The sequence below is a fragment of the Cololabis saira genome, chromosome 15, assembly GCF_033807715.1.
Source record: "Cololabis saira isolate AMF1-May2022 chromosome 15, fColSai1.1, whole genome shotgun sequence".
In the NCBI taxonomy this organism is placed as follows: domain Eukaryota; kingdom Metazoa; phylum Chordata; class Actinopteri; order Beloniformes; family Belonidae; genus Cololabis; species Cololabis saira.
In genome coordinates, this window is record NC_084601.1 from 11,435,342 (window position 1) to 11,459,507 (window position 24,166).

A 24,166-nucleotide genomic window follows, 5' to 3' on the forward strand; every position below is an offset into this window, starting at 1 on the left:
TGTTATAATGCTGTAATGTTAGTCTGGTTGCCTAGACTACTGTTGTCAACTTGTCCTCTGTAGGCATTCGTGCTTGAACGTGTGAGTGTTTTAACCATTATTTAGATGGACCAGATTATTATACTGAGTACTTCAATCAATTATTTACTATGTTGTAGCTGCTGTTGAACCATGGGTGGTGAGTTGATTATTACACCCATCTCTGTGTTGGCCAGGAAATTGGATTTAAACAGTTACCGAATCTATCCAAGGGCTTCCAGAGTAGTAAATGTTTCACAGCTGGAAACGTAGTCTAGTTGGATTGCTGAGAAATAAAAAAAAAAAATGCTGTTTGTTGTGTTTTCATCTGGATAGTCTTATTGAGACCCAATACCGTTTCTCTTATCGTGTCTCATAAACAAAACCGCATTTGTTGTCTGCAACTCCAGCATTGCCTCATCTCTCTGTGCACTACACGCACATGATGCCCCACAGATGGATTATGATGTTGCATAATAAGATGCTAAGGAAAAGGATATTTGTTTTAGCCCTGGAACAGGATTATCTGATGCACGCAGAGATGGTGGATAAATGACATTATAACGCCAGGAAGCTGATCTTTGCCCAGGAAGAGCAAGGGCCACAGAATTTGTTTTGGAATTTTACCTGTATGGGTCACGTTTGCATAAATTCAGCCCGACTCCGCTCGGTTGCAACCCTGGCCAAGCAGGTGTGAAATAAGGAGGTACTAACTGGTGCTATCACCTAGGGAAAACCCTTAAAACAGTAGAGTCGAGCCAAGCCAAGTAGGTACTAGTGGAAAAATAGAGGGGGAGTCCAAGACCCACTATTCAAAATAACCAAGATGCCTGCAGAATTGATGACCTCTGCGATCAACACGTTTCCAGGCCAGTATGTTTAGTTGATTCTAGCCTGGTTGTTGCTGTGCCTTGTTCCTGGGGTTGGTACGCCTATCCAGTCGTGTCCAGAGGGAGTTTCTTCTGCATCTGTCGGGGTTGCCCTTAAAAAACCCAAGTCAAGTCATCTATAAACAGGAATTCAAACTCAAGTTGGGGCTAGTCAGTATGAATAAAATTTGCATTTAGATTTTCAGTCAGTCTATGCAGGACTGGGTCTGCCCCTTAAATGCAAACAAAAAAAGGGTTATTTATCATGATTATATTGTATTCTAGACAACATCTACAATCATTGCTACTAAGGCCACGTTTACACATAGTATTTACAAAAACGGATATTTCCCCATCTACGTTTTGAAAAATACCATCATTTACACAAACCTGCATAAATACACGGTTACGGTGCTATGAGCAGCCAAACCTACAGGGGGCAGCGTAACGAGAAGCATAAAGTCATGCTATCCAATCAGAATCCTGGAAAAAATCCAAGATGAATGAGAGTCTTTCGTTTGGAGTGACAGAGAAGTGGAGTTACTGTTAAGTGTGACTTTAGAATATAAAACAGGTAAAATACAAGAAAATATTGACGGCGGCAAAACAAATTGTAAACACAGATTGCACACATGACACAGCACTGCAAAAACTCAAAATCTTACCAGGAATATTTGTCTTATTTCTAGTTAAAATGTCTAATTTTTAGTCATCACCAGATAAATAACTTATTTGACAATTTTCACCTTTTTTTTCAAGTAAATTTTCACTTTTTTCCAGTGATGAGTCTTGTTTTAAGTGTAATGAGAATTTTTTTTACTAAAAATGAAACATTTTAACTAGAAATAAAACAAATATTCTTGTTAAGATTTTGAGTTTTTGCAGTGTGGTGACGTTTCTGTGGCATAATGTGACGTTCTGAAGCCTAAATGTCCGTTTCCCTCCGTTTACAAGCAAACGTGAAGATGGAGGTTTTGCAAATCTCCACTTCGGCCGGAGTTTTCGGAAATGATCGTTTTTGGTGACTTTGAGCTTCGTTTTCGTGTAAACGAACGGCCAAAACGCTTGAAAACGCCACCGTTTTTGCTACGTGGAAACAGGGCCTAAATTTAGCCAGAATTTGAATAGAATAAGTAACGAGGAACCCCAGAATATACAGGTACATGAGGTGATCAGATTACTGAAAAAAAAAAACCCAACACATTGTTTACATTAGCTTATTAAATTCATATATTTTAGTTAAGTTTTTGGAGAGAGTTGAACCAAAACAATCTGAGAAAAATGCTTGTGAGGACAGGCCTTTGACTGCATGTGCTTCTTGAGTTATGTAATCAATGCTTTTGCTTCAGTTGGTGTGGTTAATAACCTCCATGTTCGGTCAACGCCCTTCTGCCACGCAACACACTCCCAGACTCCTGGCAGGTGTTCTGCCGGCCGCGCCGCCAAACCCAAACACCGCAGGCCGTGACCGTCCACACGGGCTCCACCCACACGGGCTCTCTGTTTTCTTTGGGCACCTCCCTTTTTCAATAGCGTGTCTCTGGAAAGGAAGTAATACAAGTATGCTGTGAGATAAGTCCTCATGACAACAGGAAATTTAATTAAAGATTTAAAAAAAACCCACTTATGGGTAAAGAGAAAATAGTTTACAAATCACGTGTTTGTTTCTAATATTTCCAAAGTTTTCTTAGTGCTGTGTGTAGAGTTTTTCTTTTTTTATTCTCGTCCAGTGAGCCAGATGGACATGTTGAAGAGAAAGAGCCGCTTTGTCCAGCTGCAGACCGGTGGTTTGGGCCATGAACGTGGGTTTGACCTCACTGCAGACAGTTGGGTCATTCCCCGCTCATTAATGTGCTGAAGCAGTCATGAAATTAGTCTGTTAATAATCATAGCGGAGCACGTGGCCGTGTAATTCATGCCGTCTGTTGTGTGTGTGTGTGTGTGTGCGTGGGGGGGTCAGTTTGTTGTGGATGTTGTTTGACTGACCGTGTCGGATCTACAGTGAATTTGATCCACAAGGGCGGGTTTGTCTGGCTGAGAGAATAAGATGAAAGAAAAGTATTCAATACCCAAGTTAAATGAGAAAAGACTAAGAACCATGAGGGCTTTGTTTGTTACCTGCATATTTCTGACTCCTGTGTTTTCAAAACAAAAAATGGCTTTACGCAGACAAAGTTTATTCTTTTTCTCCAGTTGACAAGTGGAAGAGGGTGTTATTCAGTTTCTGGGTGCTTTTTTTTTTGTACTTTGCTAAGAACTCTTTTTCTTTCTTTTTCTGTGATCAAATGTTTTTACTTATTTTTCATGATTTTCTTATTATCAACAGTGGCATCCACAATAATGTTAAACAAACATTAACACATATTCTCACCCCCTTCCTAACCCACCCCTTGGACCTAAGCATTCGATGAAAACAATTGATAGTAAAGAAAAACAGGGAAAAAAAGATAATACAAAGATAATAATATCAAAAACTTCTTTCAAGTTTGGCCTTAATTTTCTGCTGCCATATACCAAAATAAAATATTTTGTTGTTTTGCATTATGGATTCGGGCTGTAGATATTTCCAGATAGATAATGTCAAGAAAAGTCAGATACCAATGGGAGATGTTAAGCATGTGTAGTGGTTTCCATCTTACTGCTATTATCTTTTTTTTCTGCTGTTAAACCAGCAAGCAAAATTAGTTTTTGACATAGTAAAGTATTGATTGTTGATAAATTATTTAAAATAAGTGTTTGAGGGTTTATTGGAATATTCTGTGCTGTTATTGAGGATAATGCAGGTGCAACCTGTTGCTAGAAATTTGCAACAGGTTGGCATTCCCAGACCATATGCATGAAGGTTCCTGGTTTATTCTGAAAGCATAGTGTACATAAAGAGCTAACCAGGATCTTCATACTTTTTCTTTCTTAAGAAGCCCAACAAAGCATAAAACATTGACTTATTATCCAGAACGCAGCAGTAACCTTACAACATGTCCTGCAGGTTATCGAGTCGCTGGGAATCATGATCTACAAAGCTTTGGATTATGGCCTGAAAGAGAACGAAGAGCGTGAGCTCAGCCCCCCGCTGGAGCGCCTGATCGACATGATGACCAACAACGAAGAAAAGGACTGTGACCCTTGTCCTGATGAGGGCTATGAGGCAACAGAGGAAGAGGATGAATGTGAGGAGGAGGAGGGGGAGGAGAAGCTGGCCTCCGTTACCTCTGCTGGAACAATCAGCAGCATCCAGAGCTACCGGGACATTATCACGGTAAGTTTAAGGAGCTTCATCAGCCGTGCAGCTGTGCATAATCATCACTGCAACAACAACTTACCCCCCAGATGTCTACAAAATATGTATTTGTGTCTACAAAATCCCCAAGTAGCTTGTGGTGCTACTTTAAGTCATGTAAACACGCTGTTTTTTTGGGAAATACACTGCAAAAACTCAAAATCTTAACAAGAGTATTTGTCTTATTTCTAGTTAAAATGTCTCATTTTTAGTCAAAAAAAATCTCATTACACTTAAAACAAGACTCATAAATGGAATAAACAACAATTTTCACCTGTTTCAAGTAGATTTTCACTTACAATAAGTAGAAAAATCTGCCAGTGGAACAAGATTTTTTTGCTTGTAATGAGAAGATAAATCTTGTCCCACTGGCAGATTTTTCTACTTATTTCAAGTGAAAATTTACTTGAAACAGGTGAAAATTGTCAAATAACAAGTTATTTTTCTAATAATGACTCTTGTTTTAAGTGTAATGAGATTTTTTGACTAAAAATTAGACATTTTAACTAGAAATAAGAAAAGTAGAAAACTTTTTGCACACCAGATATGCAGAAAGGTGCATCGGAGGAGGAAAGCTGCAGCCAATTTAAAAAGAAAACTCCCGCACCAGACTAGTGTTTTATGATTGAGAAAAGTTGATCACCGAAACGTTGGCCCAATAAAACACTAATCTGGTGAGAAGAACGTGTGCAGGAGTTTTCTTTTTAAACTAGAAATAAGACAAATATTCCAGGTAAGATTTTCAGTTTCTGCAGTGTAGGCTTGAAAACGGACATAGTCTGTTCTCTTCATAAAATGAACCTGCACTGTAACACAAATGTTAGATCTGTTGGATTCCAGTCGTCTGTAATTTTTTCCTGCAGCTATTCTCATTGTGGTGTGACATGGCTAGCGTTCGCTCCTCTGGTTCGTCAGACAGCATCAGGTCAGGTCGGAGAGACGCAGTGAGACATGAAATCAGACATTTCTTCAAAGACTTCAGAGATGCTTAGTGTCCCGGAAGGGTTTTCTCGTTTCTAATGAAACTGGGTGAGGACTCGCTACGTGAGCCTCATTCAGAGCTGTCAGTTAGGGTGTAGTCGTGCCCATTTCATCTTAATTATTACTCATCAAAAACAAGTTAATCACCTATTGTGACATTACTGTGGATTTGATCAAAATACACCTGCAGATTATTCTACTTTATATACATAAAATAAGTGTGTATGTATGTATATACACATACACTTAACATATTTAAGCGAATCATCACTTCTCAGGTGTCATTTTACTTGAACATTTTCCCCTGAAGACTTTTTTTGCTGAGTAAGGCCAGCCACGCCCATTAGAGGAAGTATGTGATCTATCTAGTTCCATCTTTTTTCTTTACACCAGAGATAATTTGTTGACACACCTAGTATGCTGGCAGTCAGTTCACCTGATAATCACAATCTGTCAAATACCTGAGAGGTCAAAGCTGTACAGTAAAAGGTTTGAATACAATACAGGTGATGATGTTGACGTTCACAGCGTTGTTTTCCACTCACTTTTGTTTTTAGTGGCTGAACTTTAACTTCAGTCTAGGTTGAATTATCTCAACTGTTGGATGGATTGGTGTGAAATTTTGTATACAAGGTTCACCAAAGAGTCATGGTTTACCACTATTTGACTTTGTAAAATGTTTTTATTGTTGTCAAATAATAGATTACATCAATAGATACATATTTACTCTCTCCAGCTTGCCACCTGCTGTAACTAACGGGTCAGTATTGTGATTTTTAGCTGTAACTGCACAATGAATTCACTTCAAAGCTTATGTCTGTCGGCATGAGATGCTTTTTGAACAAGTTAATGGTTCATACAGTATTTGTGATAAAACATGGTTTTGGTTTGGCCAAAAAATTTTAGAGAAAAAGTTTGGTTTCATTCTAATTTATGTTTTATTTATTTATTTTTTATACATAAGTGAGTTCTATTAATACACATAATGTTGTGCACAAAAGTACAATTGTAATTATGTCAGTAGTAATAAGCTTTATACATCACATATACATGATTAAATAGTTTGAGGCTACAGGATCCATCAGCAGAAGAGTAAATTTTCTTTTCTCCGGTGCAGCATTCCTGTTTCCACATTAATTATTTCTTAACCAACAGCTCAGTAATTCACTCAAATTCAGAAAATCAAGGACACCAAAAATATGAATTCATAAAATATAAAATCATAAAAATCCAGCAGAAGAAATTCAGAATTGCAAAACCTAAATATAAATAAAGAGTATCTAAGCCTTTTACAGAGACTCGTGGATGAAGTGCCACTATAGTAATACATTGGGAAGATACCAAAAGAAACTGGATTAAAAAAAAAAGAAAAAAAAAAGAAGTGATTTACTATACACTTTACTGTCATCAAAAAGCCAGCAGGGAATCTTCAGAAGAAATCAATCATGTCTTTCCAAACATCTGCATTAATCTTTCCAGGAAATGAACCTCGTCTAGGGATAATATCTTATGTATTCGGTAGCGTCACACGTCCATCCCTCAATACAGAACCAATGTCTGGGATGATCCTGACTTCCTTTTACATAAATAATAATAAAAAACTAAAAAAAGAAAACTACTTTTAAATCCTGGATTTAAAAAAGCATAACCCATTTTTGAAAAAAAAAACAAACAAAAAAAACACGTTCATTGTCTACTATTATCTATTAAATACTATCGATTTAATGCATTTATCTGTACTTGTATATCTGTACTTGTATATCTTAAGTATGTTTGTCTTTTTCTGTAAAAGTGTCTCTTGATGTGGTTATGTAAATGTGCTTAGAGGTGTTTGTATGTTGAATTTAGAAAATGAGAGACTTATTTTTCCCTGGGTTTGACATATTTTTTCATTGTTATGGTTGTTGAATTACAGAGTAAAGCAGTGGGCAACGGTGGCAAGAACCAGGCACTGCTATGAGGAAATGGGGTTTCTTTCTCTAATTGATACATGCTCCATAAATGTCAGTGTAACACATTCTTTCTCTTGTTTTTCTTTTTAACTTTCTTGTAGATATGCTCTTCCCACCTGCCCAGCCCGTCAGACGCCCCCAACCATTACCGAGCCGTGTGCCGGGCTCTCTATGCCGAGAGCAGGGAGCTCCGTACCTTCCTGGAGAAGATCAAGAATGCCAAAGAGGTGAAAAAACAACAAAAAAAGATGTATTGCATTTGACATTTGCCAATTATGAAGATACCGAGTGAGGCAAGTCAAAACGAGCAAATAAAAAACATTAAGCATTCAGAAGTAATGATTAAGTCTGTCTAAGGTGTGTACCGTACTTTTGTTCATGAATCATTCTCATTCGCACGGAAACGTCTTTGCCGTGTCTGAACAGATAAGAGAGTGCAAGAAAATACCAAACCATCTCTTCGCTGGTGTTTGGCTCAGACTTAGTGAGTTTATTGTGAATATTTGATTGGATTTCTTAGCCTAACAGTTTTAGATTGCTCAGGAAACGATAATACCACAGTAGCGCCAGAAAATGTGGAATTACAAAACTGCTGCAGGACAGAAGGATTTCAACAGTCCACATAGCATGAATTGATGTTTCTGTGGTCTCCATGTTGGGAATTTACTGAAACATGCTTGGATTTGCTCCATTTAATTTAAATTGTGTAAAAAAAAAAAAAAACAAAAAGCATTAAAAGATGCCATTAAACAAATAACAGATGATGATGTCATAAGCAGCTTTACGCAGTCCAAACATGGCAGCCAGGTGAGTGTTTAGATCAATGTGAATGGGTTGACAGGAACCTGTTGTAATGTGCTATCATCATCTTTTTAACACCGCTGTTGTCGACCTTAAATTTACACCCAACAAAAAGTGGTGTGCTGTGTTATTTTTAAGCTGCAACGTTTATAGAGAGAGACAGTATAGAGCTGAAAAGAAAACATGTGCCTTCTGAATAAACACGAGTTAAAATGACCGTACTCTGGCTAACTCACTGTTCTTTGTCCTGAATGGACCGAAGTTTAGATAACCCAATCTGCACTGTGTGTGCTCACCAGCTATAACATCAGGCATGATGTGTGCACCTTATGTAATATATGGCTGTTGAACCAAGTTTGACCTCATTACAGCAGTAAGGAGCTTACCGTGGGCTCCAACCCCCAGACTATGGAGAACCTAAATGTCAGTGAATAATTGCTAATAAGTAAACCTTCATGATACCACACATGCTCACAAATTAGTCCAGTTGATGACTTTTATTTTTCCATCTACTCCTGCTTCTGGCGCTTAGTTTAGTTTAAAAACAAACTGTCTGTTTTGAAGGGACTTGATGGAGAAACGTGGTGTGATATCACAATTCAAAAACTAGTTGGCAATAAACTTGCTGCACTTTTTATGGGGATAATTGTTGCTAAAGTGCTTAAGAGCACAGAACATTGTAATGAAACTAAAGTGTACCAATCTGTTACTTACATACGTAGTGAAATTGCTAACAAGGGCTGCTCGTAAGCTCTCTGACATTTAAAACGGTAACCCACAACTGTCAGTAGCAGCATAATGTTGAGCAGCAAGGCTTCAGAACTTGCACATTAAATACAGTCATTAGTTGGATATTGAATTATTATATTCCCTCTGGCACTCTCTCAGCTCAGTCGAGATGGTTATTGACCTGCTCATGTGAGACTGCATGTACTGATTTAATAACCAACCAACCAGCCAGCCACAACAATCAGGGCAATGTGCCGATGACCTCAGCTTAATGCTAGTTAGTACCGTAAATGCATCGGTAAACACTGAATTATCAGGACTTCTCACCCCCCCCCCCCATTCATTTATTCTTTTCTCTTTCCTGACTAGAACCTTCGAAAAATGGAAGGTGAGACTCGGGGGGAACCCGTTAAAGACCTCGATGAACTGCAAAATGCAGATTGGGTAAGATGGACATCTAATATGTGAACCAAATACTGCAGGATCTAACTCGTGATAATGTGCGTGCAGCTGTCAGTTCCCAATACTTGCTCGCGACATAGTTTCACTGATTTGTCGTGTCACTTCTGTTCCATATAGGCCCGCTTCTGGGTCCAGGTCATGCGTGATCTACGACATGGTGTAAAGCTGAAGAAGGTCCAGGAGCGTCAGTACAACCTCCTGCCCATCGAGTACCAGCTCACGCCGTACGAGATGCTGATGGACGACATTCGCTCCAAGCGTTACAAGCTGCGGAAAGTCATGGTGATGGTCAACTTAAACATTTACATTCTCCGTAGATGATCTTTGTTCGTACATAATGCATTTGTACATAATACTGTTTGTTTTGTTTATTTTAATCTCGTCATTTCAGGTGAATGGTGACATCCCTCCACGGTTAAAGAAGAGTGCACATGAGATTATTCTTGACTTCATCAGATCTCGACCTCCGCTAAACCCTGTAAGTGTGGAGGGGAGAGCATATACAGGAAATCAACAATCAGAACCAACACCAAACTGAGATGCTACAGTGGCAGCGGTGGATGTATGGAATAAATTAGATAGGGATTTGAAATTATGTAGAACCTTAACCTTATTTAAAAAAACATTGAGAAGAAGGATGATTTCTTTATATCAAATTAATGAGTGGTGATGCTTGCTATGTTGAGTTGGGTATTTATTTAATTGGTGATTTGATTTGATTTTTTAAGGATGAAGGTAACATGTAGACTACACCTTTTATTTTGAATTTTTTTTTTTTTTATTTCTTGAGGAATTTTTCTTATCCCCATGGAGGCAATTTGTTTTCTGTCAGTCTTTTCTCTTACTACTTGCTTTTATTTCATTACTTTAATTAATCATTTTGAGGGTAGGCAAATAATAACCTTTGCTTCAGCCTACACCTTTTTCGGTCTAGATGTTATTTGTATATTGGAAACTTTTTTGTAATGTTTTCTTTGAACAGTGTATTCGTTTTCTTGTTGTCATTTGTATTCTTTTTTTTTTTTTTGTGATGTCATGACCGAAATAAACTAAACTAAGTGGCACAAAGATGCTACGCTGGCAACATTTGGACGTAATGTAAATGGCACTCCAAGTGCAAAGGCGTACGGCAGCCGAGCGCTCATTTCCGTTCTTGTCGTCCCAGGTGTCGGCCCGTAAGCTGAAACCACACCCTGCACGTCCCCGGAGTCTCCACGAGCGACTGCTAGAGGGCATCAAAGCGGAAAGGAAGCTCAGGCCCGTTTCACCAGACATGATTCGCAGGCATCGGCTGGGTGAGCTTTGAATAGGAATTCCCGTATGAGATTGTCCTGGAAACACCTCAAATACACTTCATCAGTATTTCTACCTGTTGACCTAATGAATAGTTTCACTTCTCTCTGGTGGAGCGTGGCTGGGATTGATGATCTGACCCCACCTATACTCTAATAGAAACCTTAAAACCATTCTAAACTGCATCCATCAGAATTATTTTTAATAGCCCTGACCTGTCCACTACACCATGAAACCCTTTCTCTGCGAGGGTGTGCACTATTTTGTTCTCTAGCATGATTTTGAGGGAGTCTCCTGCTGTAGTTTAACTGACATTCAGCTATGTAGAAATCACAAATTGTTCTTTGAGATAAAGTTTCAAACCAATAACTGTTTGATTGGATAATTTGTCTTTAATTAGCTTCATGTTCACTCAATCATCTGTCTGTCTGGTGGCTGCAGGAAGCAAACATGAGTGTGTCGTTGCGTAATCATGCGTATCACAGCTCGTACACGCTCATGGACTGTAAAGCCCAGCTCTTGTGGTCTGATTTACTAAATCACAGTTCGTTGTAACCATTTCTTTTTCTCCTATTTGCTTCCATTTTCTCTCTTGCATACATGCTCATATCTGTTAGTCATGCGGCCTATAAGCATGTCTTACAGTTTTGACTCATCAGGTAAAGTTCATGGCACCTAATTGTCTTCCTCTTCCAGACTAATTTTAGAGTTTGCTCCTCCTCCCTGACGTGAACGTTTTTTTTCCTTCTTTCCATTGTTGTTTTAATGACGTGCATTTTGCCGTTTGTTATGGTAGAGACACCTTAAAGTACCGAGGAACGGATGAGTCAGCGCAGGCAGGGCAACTCGGTGTCACAAAGTGTGAAATGTTATTGCCGGTTCTGACTTAATTTTCTATTTTTGAGACCATTTCAGTGGCAACCTCCAGAGAGGACAACCATTCCAAAGTTTAGTTTCGCTTCTCAATGATGATGCAGCAAAGTCAGATGTAGCATATATTCTCACATGTTATCTTGTTGCTCAACATGATAAGAAACAGCCATTGAAATGATCAATTATGAGATTACAATTCATGGCTGCACCTCTGCAAGCCCATTGGTTACCTTAAACTGCCATTCACTAACAAATGTGAAGGTAACATACTGCTCCTGTCAGTGACGTACCTTAGACACACGGGTGATTGTGGTTTGAAGACGGTATTAATAATCAGCGGGTGTTTTGTGCTGTGGCTGCACTCATCGTCCTCCTGTGCGTCTGTGGCACTTTCCCTTCACAAACCTCTCCCTCTGTGTTTCTGGCTAGTCACCAATACAGTGTTTATGCTTGGATGTAGAACACCACAACCAATCCAATTAATTCACATCTGGACCTGCAGATGCTTGTTGCTGTCAAGTCCCCCCCCATGTGGTAGCACTTTGGCTCGGTGGATGAATATATTTCCATGGGTAATCAGCTGAGTGTTAAGTATGTTTTTCTTTATTCCTCTGCAGGTGCAGGGAAAAGCTTCAGCACGCCACAGGACTTATTCCGCAGTTCAGGTAAAGTGCAGGTCAAGCAACATCTCCTGGCGTAGTTAAAACGCATTACTTTATTCATTAAAGCTGGTTGAGGAGAAAATCAGTGACATAAGCATGTGATTGTTAGGGCCCTATTGAATCTGTAGGAATTTTTTTATTCCTCCTTCCGACGAAATGAGGGCCTTTTTTCCCCCTAAACGTGCCCCAAAAGTCACCAAATTTTGCACGCAAGCCAGGCCTGGCTAAAAAATGTTATATTTAATGGTTTGCATTAATGGGCGTGGCCTAAAGGCTCAACAGCGCCCCCTAGAAAACTTTGTGCCTCAAGCCCCACAATACGGTTTGACGTACATGCACGAAAATCGGTACACACCTGTATCATGTCGCAACTTAAATAAAAGTCTCTTGGCGCCATGGCCGAAACCGAACAGGAAGTCGGTCATTTTGAATTAATCGTGTAATTTTGGCGCAATTTATGCCATTTCTTCAGCCGCTTCTTTGCCCGAACCGTAACATGCACCCAGGTGTGTTATACATCAAAATGTGCGTCTCCATCCTGCAACGATGCGCATTACTTTTCTCAGTCAAAAGCGTTACTGTGGTGATGATAGACGCCAAAAAGCGCGCCCCGCCTTCTTCTGATTAGTCCATATTTGATAGTTCGTACTTTCTGCCATGACTTTTCAATGGTTTGATATAAAGACTCGTGGGTGGTGTCAACGGACTCGGTTTTGTAGCCCCGCCCCTTCTTCTGATTGGTCGATATTTGATAGTCCCCATTTTCTGGCATAACTTTTGAATGGTTTGACATAAAGAGTCGTGGCTGGTTTCATCCGCTAAATGTCCAGGCCTGAAGAATCTACATGCAAGTCATACAAGCTTCCACTGCAGCACACCTGAACGTGCACAAGGGTGCGGGGGCCCGTTCATTGCTGCTTGCAGCTTTAATTTTTTTTTTTTACCTCAGTAATCCCTCTGTGCTGCCTCACAGAGACGTGAACGGTCATCGCTAGCCAGCTGTTCTAATGTTGCACTGCTCATCTCTGCCCTCCAGACACCCCTGATGCACAGAGGAAGTTGGCTGGAAGCACCCAGTCTCTGTCCGGCGGAGCCGCGGGACCCGGTCAAGCATCGCAGCCGCTCAGCCAGAGGAAGAGGCTGCTGAAGGCGCCCACTCTCGCCGAGCTGGACAGCTCCGAGTCTGAAGTAAGATGTCCGACTGCTGCTTCTGCTGCAACATGAAATGCCCATTTAAATAACTAATCTGAAAGAAAATTGGCTCAATCGGTTAATATTTCATTGGGAAACTGGACTGCCGTTTATTTTGTCACGTAGTATTCAGAGTTTTGTATCGTGTGACCTAAAATTGATTGTGGTTGACAGGAGGAGCCCACACGGAGCAGCTCCAGTATGTCCACGTCTTTGATGGAGGACACGTCTCCTGAGCCTGCCGTGGGGAAAAAGGGTATAGCATAATTTTAAACGCCTAGTATGATTTCTAACTTTCAAAGCAGGTCTGATTTGTCAATGCAAGAGCACAAGGTGCACATCCATCAATATTCTCTTCCTCGTAGTCATGCATTTTATCTTATGTTTTTGTGGCTCGCCCCTCCAGCTGCTCCAAACTTCATGCCCGTCTCCGCCACCCCGCAACCAGATAAGCGCCAGTCCCAACAGAGGCGGCACTCTATCGAGAAGGAGACCCCCACCTTCGTACGGCCGTTTGTGGTACCATCCAGACAGACCTCCAGGTCTTTGGTGAGCGGATGTTTTAAACCTTTGAATTACGGTTATAGTAGATTTTCGTGTTTTGAAATACACCTACTGTTTTCATATTACTAATATATTTCCTTTTTAAATGTCTGTTTATGAAACACGTTGTTAGCAAAGTGAGTACACTTTCAACATTTGATATGTGATTAGTCGTAAGCTTCTGTTTTTGAAACTGAGAAGTCATCTAATGAACGCTGTTACTTTGTCCAACAGCATGGGTGAATGTGGGAAATATCTGCTGAATGTTTTTCGACTACGTTCACACTGCAGTTCCCAAATTACCCAAATCTGACTTTTTGCTCATATGTGACTCAGATCTGATTTGTTTATGACGGTGTGAACAGCACAAGTCACATGGAATCTGATCTTTTCAAATCGGATTCAGGTCGCTTCCATATGTGGTTCTAAATCGGATACAGGTCTGATGTTTTTTAATGCGACCTCAGTGTGAACAGCCAGGTCGGAATTAATGCGACTTTGACTTTCGACTTTGCGCTGACAGATGTATTGGAAGGTAGCCCCTCGACATCCTGAAATTCTGGATGAAATCTGTCTCTGTAAAGATGTTCATCACATCATGATCCCACCACTCCTGACTCCGAGTCCGCATCCACACACACCTCTCTACAGACGAGGCAGCCATCGCTCCACAAAAAGCCATTATTAAAAATGCGGCTTTCTTTCTCCTCCTTCTCCTCTTCATTAACACTTGCTCACAGTTTCGTCGGCTTCCACCACACAACAACTTCAAAATATACCCATGTACGCTTCACTTCTGGCGTGCTGCGTGTGACGTCTTTGTTATTGTTCCTCTGCGCATGCGGGTCAGTTCAGGGCCGCGATGCGTTCACACTCGAGTCTGATATAGGACACATTTTAAAAGATAATGTGAACAGCCACACAAAAAAATCGAATATGGGAAAAAATCTGAATTGAGCATTAAGGCCTGCATTGTGAACGTAGTCTTCCTTTTCTGTGACCAGTCATTTGTTTACAAAGCAGTCAGCGACTGTCTGAGCTACTCGGTGCTGGTCGTGTGATTCTGGTGAGGTTGATGAGATGTAATTGAAACCACCGGACAGCTGCTATAAAAGGGGCTTTGGATGGAATTAGATTGTTCTTATTATCACCACTTGGATTTATGGTGTTAAGCCAGAGGCTCTGAAGAAAGCCTGTCCAGTCAGAAGAAATGAGCGTAAAACCTGAAATGAAATGGATTTCATAGAGATGGTTTTACGTGTCACATAATACTTGCTGTTTCACAATATTTCGCTTGTTTGTAGAAGGAGTTGATGCCTGTGTGATTTTAAAAGTGGATTTTTTGTCACTGTTCTTCTCATCTTCTGACACTTCCCACTGGTTCAGTAACATGTTTTCAATGCTCGTCTGAAAGACTTACTTATGGTTGTGTCCTGTTTTTAAATAATGCTGCAGCTGACGGGGAACCCCAGCGGCAAGGTAACCTGGTCAATGTCCCGTTTATCCACAACCAACTTACTTCTTTATTCTCCTCTGTGTTTTTCTGCCCATTTAAAGAATTTGGACACCAAAAACTTAACTTCATACAGACACCAACCGTGGTAAATGGAGTCAGCACCCACTAAGACCTCTGACATGTATGATTTCCTGGACGGGCCTCTAGGTGGCACTATGACATTTACATATTGGGCGATCAACAAAGCGTCCTTTTTTCCCCAGTTTTGGAAACCAGACTGGTTTCCAAAGTCGGACAAATTCCATTCTTATTAGGCACTTCAGCCCGGAAATGTCAATGAATTTTCAAACTTCATTACTTACAAATGGTAATGACTGATGTTAATGAAACTTTATAGGCTTGTTTATATTGGAATGTGGAACAAATGCACTTTTATTAAAAACGGCTTGTCTAGTAATAATCCAGTTTGGAGTTTTGCTCACATCTTGGGAGTTGGTTAAGTGAGAAAGTTCATCTTAGACCCTCTGCTTACATATATCTTGTCAAATCAAGAGGCTATATAGTCACATTCCTGTTCCCCCCAGTGTTTGTTACAAGTACAATGTCATTAAAGCGATGGGAAAGCAAATTTCTCCAAGGCGCTTGCTATAGTTGGGGACTGCGTGGGGACTGCGGGTGGAAACTAGCATTTCTGCTAAACCCGATGTAGTGTTAATTAATATGCATTGTCCCGTCTAAATAAACTTTGAAACGTCAGCCGCAGTCAACACTGACGAAAACTTCTCAAAATGTTACAAAGTTAGCCAATAATCATTAAATATCTTCAAGCTGTGCAGAAATACCCCATCTGACCACACGGGGGCAGCAGTTTGGTGAATTGTTATTTACATGGGACATGAACTTTTGCTTGGCAATAATGTATATGTTGTCAAATGTAATTTTTTTTTTCTTTTGTGCAATTATGAGGCAGTACTTTTGGTCCTTGGTGTCCATGATGGCACATAAACGAATGAAACTACAAGTTTGAGGTGTAGGCTGATATTTCAGTGAACTTCTTTCAGTTTAGATGGATAATTTCAGATTTAAAATAAATAAATTAATTAATAATTAGGTTTTTTATATATAATATAATCATAATATTTCCTGTATATTTTCTTTAGGTACATTTGCGCATATCTTACTCTGAAAGCAACCTTCAGTTCATGGAATTTTAGGAATCTTTTTAAATCATACAGTGTGTGTGATTAGCTTGTTATAAAGTTGTTTCTCAATTTCAATGTCCTGTTCCCTCCGTCTGCTGGTCAGGTGGAAACAGCCAGCGGTGCTCAGGGCCCGGTATGTCACTGCTGCGTGATACCATCAACATCACTGTCTGAGGAAACCATCCAGAATATTGCCTTATTCAATTGAGCAGTTTTGCATGAATGGGAGATTGTGTCACATCTACTTATATGTGAAAGCACGGTCTGTGGTTTAACTGGAAACAGTTCAAAGAAGGTTATGAAATGTGCATAGGAGGAGATGTGTTATGTAAGCGGTGTGTTGCTGCAGTAGCTGTGACCGAAGTCTGCAGCCTTTTGAGCCTCCACTTGCAAATTGGTAGCAGCTTGTTTTCAACATGCGGGCAAATAGTAAAGCAAAAGGAAATCATGAATGTGAGCATATGTAACCATTTGTGGATCTCCAACACACGTGTGCTGCATCACATGGAAGTTCAGTGGATACGTGACTCCAACAGAGCTTCACAAAACATGAGATAGTCAAAAATACAGATCTGTCGATTTGCATCCACCAACTTAATCATGGCCTGTTATTTTTTATAAATGCTATAAAAGAAAAACAAAAATCAGAACGTAATAATTGCTGATCTGTTTCCTGACTATATCATGTTTTCCTTTGACGCCAGGCATTCATCACCATTGCATGTTTTTTCCTTCAGTGATAATTTTCTGATGAATATTTTGTGCAGCGGGTGCTTTTGTTTCGTATGTAGCTGCATTCACCTGGTGTCGGTCTGGCACGGCGACATCCTCGCTCATCACCGCTCCACATTCCTGCATTTTGCATTTACTCATATCGATGTGTGTGCAGAGTTTGCTGACGTGAAGTGTGTTTCCCGTAGGAGGAGTTCTGTTATCCAGTGGAGTGTCTGACTCTCACCGTGGAGGAGGTCATGCACATCCGACAGGTTCTGGTCAAGGCCGAGCTGGAGAAGTTTCAGCAATACAAAGAAATCTACAACGCTCTCAAGAAAGGAAAGGTAGAGCCTGCATTTAAGTCAAGCTGCCAATTTGCTCCTTTTTATCGAGGCGCCTCAAACGCCGAGTACATTTCACCCACTTTTGTTTTTCTGTCTGCGTCTGTAGCTTTGCTTTTCCTGTCGGACCAAAAGGTTCTCCTTCTTTACCTGGTCCTACACCTGCCAGTTCTGCAAAAGGTAAAGTGATGCGCAGCTACAGAAGTGTAAAACAAAAATGTACAACAAAATACTTTGAAAGGAAGTAAACTCCCACTGCTTCTTAGTTTTGTGCATGTTGCACTTGCACAAACATGCAAAACTGCCTTTTGGAAAATGTATGAACTGTAACATACTTCACCGGTCCGGCCATGTGACGTTGGTTGGCTCGTGAGCACCTAACACTCCCAAAGTAAAGATCTTTGATACCTCGCATCTCTCCATACACAGAGGTGTCAAAAGTATTCACATTCATTACTCAGGTAGAAGTATAGATACTAGAGTTTAAAAATACTCCTGAAGAAGTTGAAGTATCAACTCAAGTTTTTTACTCAAGTAAAAGTATAAAAGTACTGGTTTCAAAACTACTTAAAGTATAAAAGTAAAAGTAATGTAAGGGGGAAAAAGCCATTAAGGACAAAAGCCATTGAAAATGAATGCATCTTAGTATAATGCAAATATATTAAAGAGCCATATATGTGTACTATTGAGCATTAACATGTGTTTCAGAGAGCAGGAGATATGATGACTAGTTGCCTATAAGTATTGTAATGGTGCAAAAAGTCAAACTTCAGAGGCATGTTATCATTTATCCTAACCTTTATTGGAATGTACATCCAAGTTTAGTTGCAGGAATCTGAGGGAACGGATGTAAGAACAAAACTGGACAAGAACATCTGAAACAACCACAACCAAATTCACTCTATCCGGATGGAACAATTTAACTGGATAGTTTTTTTTTAAAGGCCGAAATGAAATAGAGTAACAAGGCTGTTTTTAAAATGTAAGGAGTAAAAAGTACAGATAATTGCGTGAAAATGTAAGGAGTAAAAGTAAAAAGTCGTCTGAAAAATAATTACTCCAGTGAAGTATAGATAACCAAAATGTATACTTAAGTAAGGTAACAAAGTATTTGTACTTCGTTACTTGACACATCTGTCCATACATGAGATTATTGACACTGACCAGGGGGAATTAATTGGGCACATGCTGTTGAAAACCTATAGGTAACGTGGTTAACTTCGAGATGGAACTTGTATGTTCAGCATTTATAGATGGCACATGATTCAGACACGTGGAAAAAAACATTTTCCACGAAAAAAACAAACTTTTTATAGCACTGGATCGTGCACTTTTATGATCCAGATATATTTAATTTATCCCTGAAAGGAAATATCTTATTATTGTGCTTTTTTAAGATGCTTTATTAAGATCGAAATAAAGATATACAAATGCTTAATTTGCTACATAACCGTATGTTACAAGTGGCCGGATGTTTAATGGACTTGCTTAACGACTGAACATTGATCCAGCTTGAGCCAAAACTAGTAGAATTACATTTTAACAACTTTAACAAGTTCTGCTGCATAATTGGAAATTCTTAAAGGCCTCTAGATTCTAGAACAGTGTCTCTCAACCTGGGGGGACGCAAAACTTTGTCTGCTTTGAAATTATGCAGTTGTAAAAATTATATTTGTGAATGAGTCATTCATAAGACATTGTTAGGAATAATTTATGAATGTCTTGAATATTTTTTGTGTTTTTTATACACTGGTGACAAACACAGGAAATTATTTAATTCCTTATTATATCATTACTCAACATTTAATCTACTCCGACAGGTTGTTAAAGGAAAAATGTTAAAAAATGTTGGTCTCATATTAAGAGACATTTTTCAGAAATATTTTTTATGTCCTTTTATGTCCTTTTGTGCGTATTTTATACATTGGTGACATTGGAGAAAAACAAAGTCATATGTATAGAGAGTAAACCAAAGAGAAATGTATAAAAAAAAAACATAATTAATGTTCATTTTTTCAATTAAAGACTTATTTTGTTGCTAGTACGTACGGGGGGGCCGGGCTGGTCTTAGACACAAGTAGGTGGGGCTCTAAGGAAAAAAGGTTGGGAACCACTGCTCTAGAAGAAGCAGTGAGACAGTGAATACGTTATTGCAAGAGATCACGCTTGGCACTATCAGAAATGTAAAACTCAATATTATAAACAAAAGAATGTGAGCAACAGGTGGGCAAGTCTGGGGACTTTAACCAAAGAAAGCTGAGTCATCCCCCTTAAAGCTGTATCATAGGTCATGTGGGTGTTGAGATGTACTTTTGAGTCGTACCGTCGTCATTTCAACATCGTGAGGGCTGAATCTGTTTCGTAATGTCCAACTTGATGGTGTATTTTTATCTTTTCTAGGCCGGTGTGCTCCCAGTGCTCTAAAAAGGTAGGAGGCAGTTCACTTGCTGAAAATACTTTTTGAATGCGATCATTTTATCGTTCTTATCTGTTAACTGTTAACTAAATTTCCTTGAATAACCTTCAGATGCGGCTGCCCTCTAAGCCCTACTCCACCCTGCCCATCTACTCGCTGGGCGCCAGCGCCGCGTCCAGAGAAGACGCCGCTGCGGAGGCGGCCCTGGCCGAGGCGGAGAAGCAAGCTGCTGTTTCAGGACACAGCCGGCACAGCCTGCGCAGAAGTGTTTACAAGTACGTTATATGTGACTGTTAACCTCAAGTTTAATCGTCTCTGTGGCTAAATTAGCTTTGCAGCAGCTGTCCCAATAATATAAAGAACACGCCATATATGCTTTACACAATGATGGAAACATTTGTCCAAAACATTTTGGTTATAGTTTGAACCTGTTGTTTAAAAACGGAGACAACAGGTTAAAATAAGTTGAGGCATTTCATTGGCTCTCATCTCTCGCAACAGAATTGACCTTGTTCATTGACTGCATTTACATGCACTCAATAACCCTTTTAAAACCTGAATATTAGCAATAACCCGGTTTTGCAAGGCCATGTAAACACCAATAACCCCTTTTGAATAACCGGAATTTACTCATATTCCGTATTTACATTTTAAAACCCAAATATTGGGTCATGTAAACGCCAAACTGAATATCCCGATCAAACGGAACAGGAATTTGTTTTCTGCGCATGCTCTGTTCGCAAGGAATTTTGATCTAGGACGTTCTTATAAACACGGAGAAACGCAAGACCACGTCACACTTTTGGAGTGAGGAGGAGACTAATCACTTCATAAATGTAATGAAGGATATGAACATTTTGGCATTTGTAGACAGTAGAAAGTACCAGGATAGGGAAATTTACAAGAAGGTGAGCGAAAAGTTGACAGGGGTTGCGCCATGATGTTCTCCGTGCGTCGCTGGTTTGATCCAGATATCCTGAATGATTAATTACCGTGTATACAGGGATAACCCTGTTTGCTCACGCATGTAAATGGAATATTCCGAATGTTTCAGTAACTGGAATATTAGCAATAACCCAAATTTTGACTGCATGTAAACGTAGTCATTGTCTCTGTAAGTACGTTTTAATTTAGTTTAGGTAGATTCCTTGGGTTTACTGGCAGTTCCTGTCTTTCTAATGATCTTCTGCAACTCCACGCTTTTGACTAAAAGCTTAACACGCGCAGTACATTTTGAGGTTCACGTTAAAGGTGTCATTTGAAAGTACGATCGTTGGGCCTCAGCTTTCAGACAGTCCAGGAGTCCCATTTACGGCCCACCACAACCCTAAAGTGTTCATCTTCAGTCAAAGACTGAATAAGCTCTCTGTTGATAAGGTGATAGGAGGAGCTCCTGTGCATCTGCTTTGATCAGCTGAGCAGCTAATATTTCTGCCCGTCTTCAGGTTGTCCAAGCACAGTAGCAGCAAGGAAGGACGCTCACAGGACGAGCTGGCGCTGCCCAAAGAGCTGACGGAGGACTGGTCCACTATGGAGGTCTGTGTAGACTGCAAAAAGTTCATCACGGAGATCATCTGCTCCAGCAAGCGCAGCCTGAACGTGGCCACCAAGCGAGCCCGTCTCAACCGCAACCGCAAAACCCAGTCCTTCTACGTGTCCAGCTCGTCCAGCTCCATCAACTTCAGGCCTGTGGAGCGCACCATCAAAGAGGTGTAAAAAAAACATTCAACGCCGTTAGATCACCAGTCCATCTCACCCTAAAGTTAGAAAACAGTGCCCCTCTCAGGAAGATTTACAATCATTGGTCTGAGCTTGACGAGACTCTGGTAACTGCCCGGTGATGAATTGACAGTGGTTTTCCTGTCAGTAGCAGCGTTAATTCAGGGTACATTGGATAAAATAAGCTGAGTCACAATTGTGATGTTTGTTTGACATTACTGTCTGATCAAACGATAAAGAAAGCCAAAAGTATCAGTAATATCATGTAAATAGTGCAAAGACCCAATCAATGTCAAATATCAATACATTTTCCAGCTCCTGTTTACTTACAGCACTCAGGAAAGAAAAAAAACTGATTGTCCTTCGACAGAAATGCACTGTAGAGCCTCTCGTCAGGTCTGCTGTCGTAGATCTCTGCCTGTCTCCGGTCCTTTCTTATCCTTCCAGCAACATTTGTGCCAAATGATGCATCTATAACTTCTTCTCAGATTAAATGTGTCTTTGCTGTGATCTTCCGTTGCTAAGACACGTCGAGAGGTTATGGTCGAATTGCTTCTCAGCGTGGATTTTAGATTATTATTATTATTATTATTATTAATATTATTATTATTATTATTATTATTTTGAATAAAATGTATATTCAGTTCTGTGCCTGATGCCAAAATGTAATTTCTTTCTCTGAATGCCTTTTGTAGTTACAGACACGTTGTACATATGTGTGATAAAGTGAATCGGGGAAGTTTTCATGTAATTTAAGTTTTGGTTTCTTGCCTCTCTGTGCTCAAAAGAGGCAGCAGATGTGTACATGCTGTAAATGTTAACTGTTCCAAAAATGACATTTAATATAAAAAAAAAAAACTGAACTCAGTCAAAGTAAGATTTACAAGAGTTACAAATTTTGGTTTATAATTAATGTTTGTCAGTTTATTTCTGTTGTATAGTTTATAAACTCCTCAGTGTTAACGCCCCTCGAAATCACAAATAGCACTTTTTTTCAACTTTTTTTTTTTTTTTTTTAATTGATGATAATAAAAATAAATAAAGTCTTTGTTTTTTGGGGCCATGTTCCAGGGTTCCTTGCAGTTTAAAATGTGTTAATGGCTGCCGCTTGTTCCAAAATGATCATTAAAAAAACAACAAACAAAAAACTTAACTCCACACAATTGAATGTAGACATTTGTATGTGTATAATTGTCATTAATTATCCTTTCTGAACATGCTCTTCTCAGTCACGGACGCCTTGCGTGGGTCGTGGCGGTTGTTACCAAATGAACAGAATTAACCAGCCTGGTATCTTACCATGTTCCAATAAAATAGCTCTTTTCGACCTCTGTAAGAAATGTCTAAATGCTCTGCTGGAGTCTGTTAGTTTCATTTGAATTTTTTTTTTTTTTTTGTGCTTTTTATCAAGGAACTATAATAAAATGACCATGATTCCTATGTTTGACTCCGTGTTACATGAGTAAATGTGGTAAATGTCACACACGTCACTCTGCAGACAACAGAGGGCGATGGGAGTGCAGTTAGGTCGCATCCCCCTGCTCTCTGAGGACATCTTGTGGTTGAAAGTCAGTATTGCAATCAGGTTATTTTTTATGAGATCCTGGATTGATGCGTCCATGTTTTTATTCTGATAACTAGTCCTAACTCAAAACAGACTTCTTGCACATCATTACTCAAATATTTTGGACTTTTCAAGTGCAAATGTGAAGCTGCTGTGTTTGATTTTACTTCCACACTTGTGTTTAGATCTGAAGATGACTCTAGCATCACTCTTGGCTTCTCAATCCTGCTAATATATGTCATTAACACTGGGGTAAAAGCTGCAAGACCGTCTCACTTCACACGACACGAGAACCTTCCATGTTTATTCCAAACTAGTGGGACATTTCTTCATTTCTTTCACATCTTTTGTCTGATCTGAGTCTAATAATTTTCATGATAAACAACAAAATTGGATGATTTGCTAAAGATTTCTCTCACTATATTAGATTAATTGGGTATTTCTGAAAAATCTTGAAACTGAACTGTTTTCAAAAACCACCAGACAGGAAAAACATACTGTGAAATGTGTTTAATGCAAAAAAATAAAAATAAAAATCAATTTCATCATCTAATGTACATCAAATGAAAAGATAGATGAACCCAGAGAAATCTAATGAACAAGAATAAAAATACTAAAAGGATATGATCTTCAGGCCTTCGGGCATCGCTGCATTAAAAATAGAAAAAAAAAAGAATCACTTTTCTTTCGCAATCAGTCCAATCGACCGTTCTCACTGAACACTGGTCATTGCTCTCCACAAATACAAATTACAGCCTGTGAAAATGACCAAAAAAACACCAAATGCAGTTTTTTAATACTAAACGATCATAAAAGGTGCATGGTGGTAGACATACAGGACTGTCTCAGAAAATTAGAATATTGTGATTTTCTGTAATGCAATTACAAAAACAAAAATGTCATACATTCTGGATTCATTACAAATCAACTGAAATATTGCAAACCTTTTATTATTTTAATATTGCTGATCATGGCTTACAACTTAAGAAAACTCATATCCCATCTCAAAAAATTTGAATATTATTTATTATTTATTTTGGGAATGTTAATCTTAAACTGTAATCCATAATCAGCAATATTAAAATAACAAAAGGCTTGCAATA

The 24,166-nt window shown here is 39.4% G+C and overlaps 1 protein-coding gene across 3 annotated transcripts in view; it reads left to right on the forward strand.

The window, feature by feature from the left end:
* The window catches only part of spire1a (spire-type actin nucleation factor 1a), a 35,305-nt gene extending 12,669 nt beyond the window's left edge, over positions 1-22,636 (forward strand). Inside the window, exons 3-20 of one of the 3 annotated variants that reach the window (XM_061742493.1) lie at positions 3,874-4,143; positions 7,199-7,324; positions 8,997-9,071; positions 9,207-9,371; positions 9,481-9,567; positions 10,255-10,384; positions 11,000-11,041; positions 11,873-11,920; positions 12,954-13,105; positions 13,283-13,364; positions 13,515-13,657; positions 15,107-15,130; positions 16,413-16,442; positions 17,230-17,367; positions 17,474-17,544; positions 19,765-19,792; positions 19,892-20,055; positions 21,226-22,636. In XM_061742493.1, the coding sequence (XP_061598477.1) occupies positions 3,874-4,143; positions 7,199-7,324; positions 8,997-9,071; positions 9,207-9,371; positions 9,481-9,567; positions 10,255-10,384; positions 11,000-11,041; positions 11,873-11,920; positions 12,954-13,105; positions 13,283-13,364; positions 13,515-13,657; positions 15,107-15,130; positions 16,413-16,442; positions 17,230-17,367; positions 17,474-17,544; positions 19,765-19,792; positions 19,892-20,055; positions 21,226-21,496 (2,046 nt within the window). In that variant the 3' untranslated portion in view covers positions 21,497-22,636. The remainder of the gene's footprint in view (positions 1-3,873; positions 4,144-7,198; positions 7,325-8,996; positions 9,072-9,206; positions 9,372-9,480; positions 9,568-10,254; positions 10,385-10,999; positions 11,042-11,872; positions 11,921-12,953; positions 13,106-13,282; positions 13,365-13,514; positions 13,658-15,106; positions 15,131-16,412; positions 16,443-17,229; positions 17,368-17,473; positions 17,545-19,764; positions 19,793-19,891; positions 20,056-21,225) is intronic. The other 2 variants (XM_061742494.1, XM_061742495.1) reach the window with 2 other exon arrangements.
* The last annotated feature ends 1,530 nt before the right edge of the window (positions 22,637-24,166 follow it).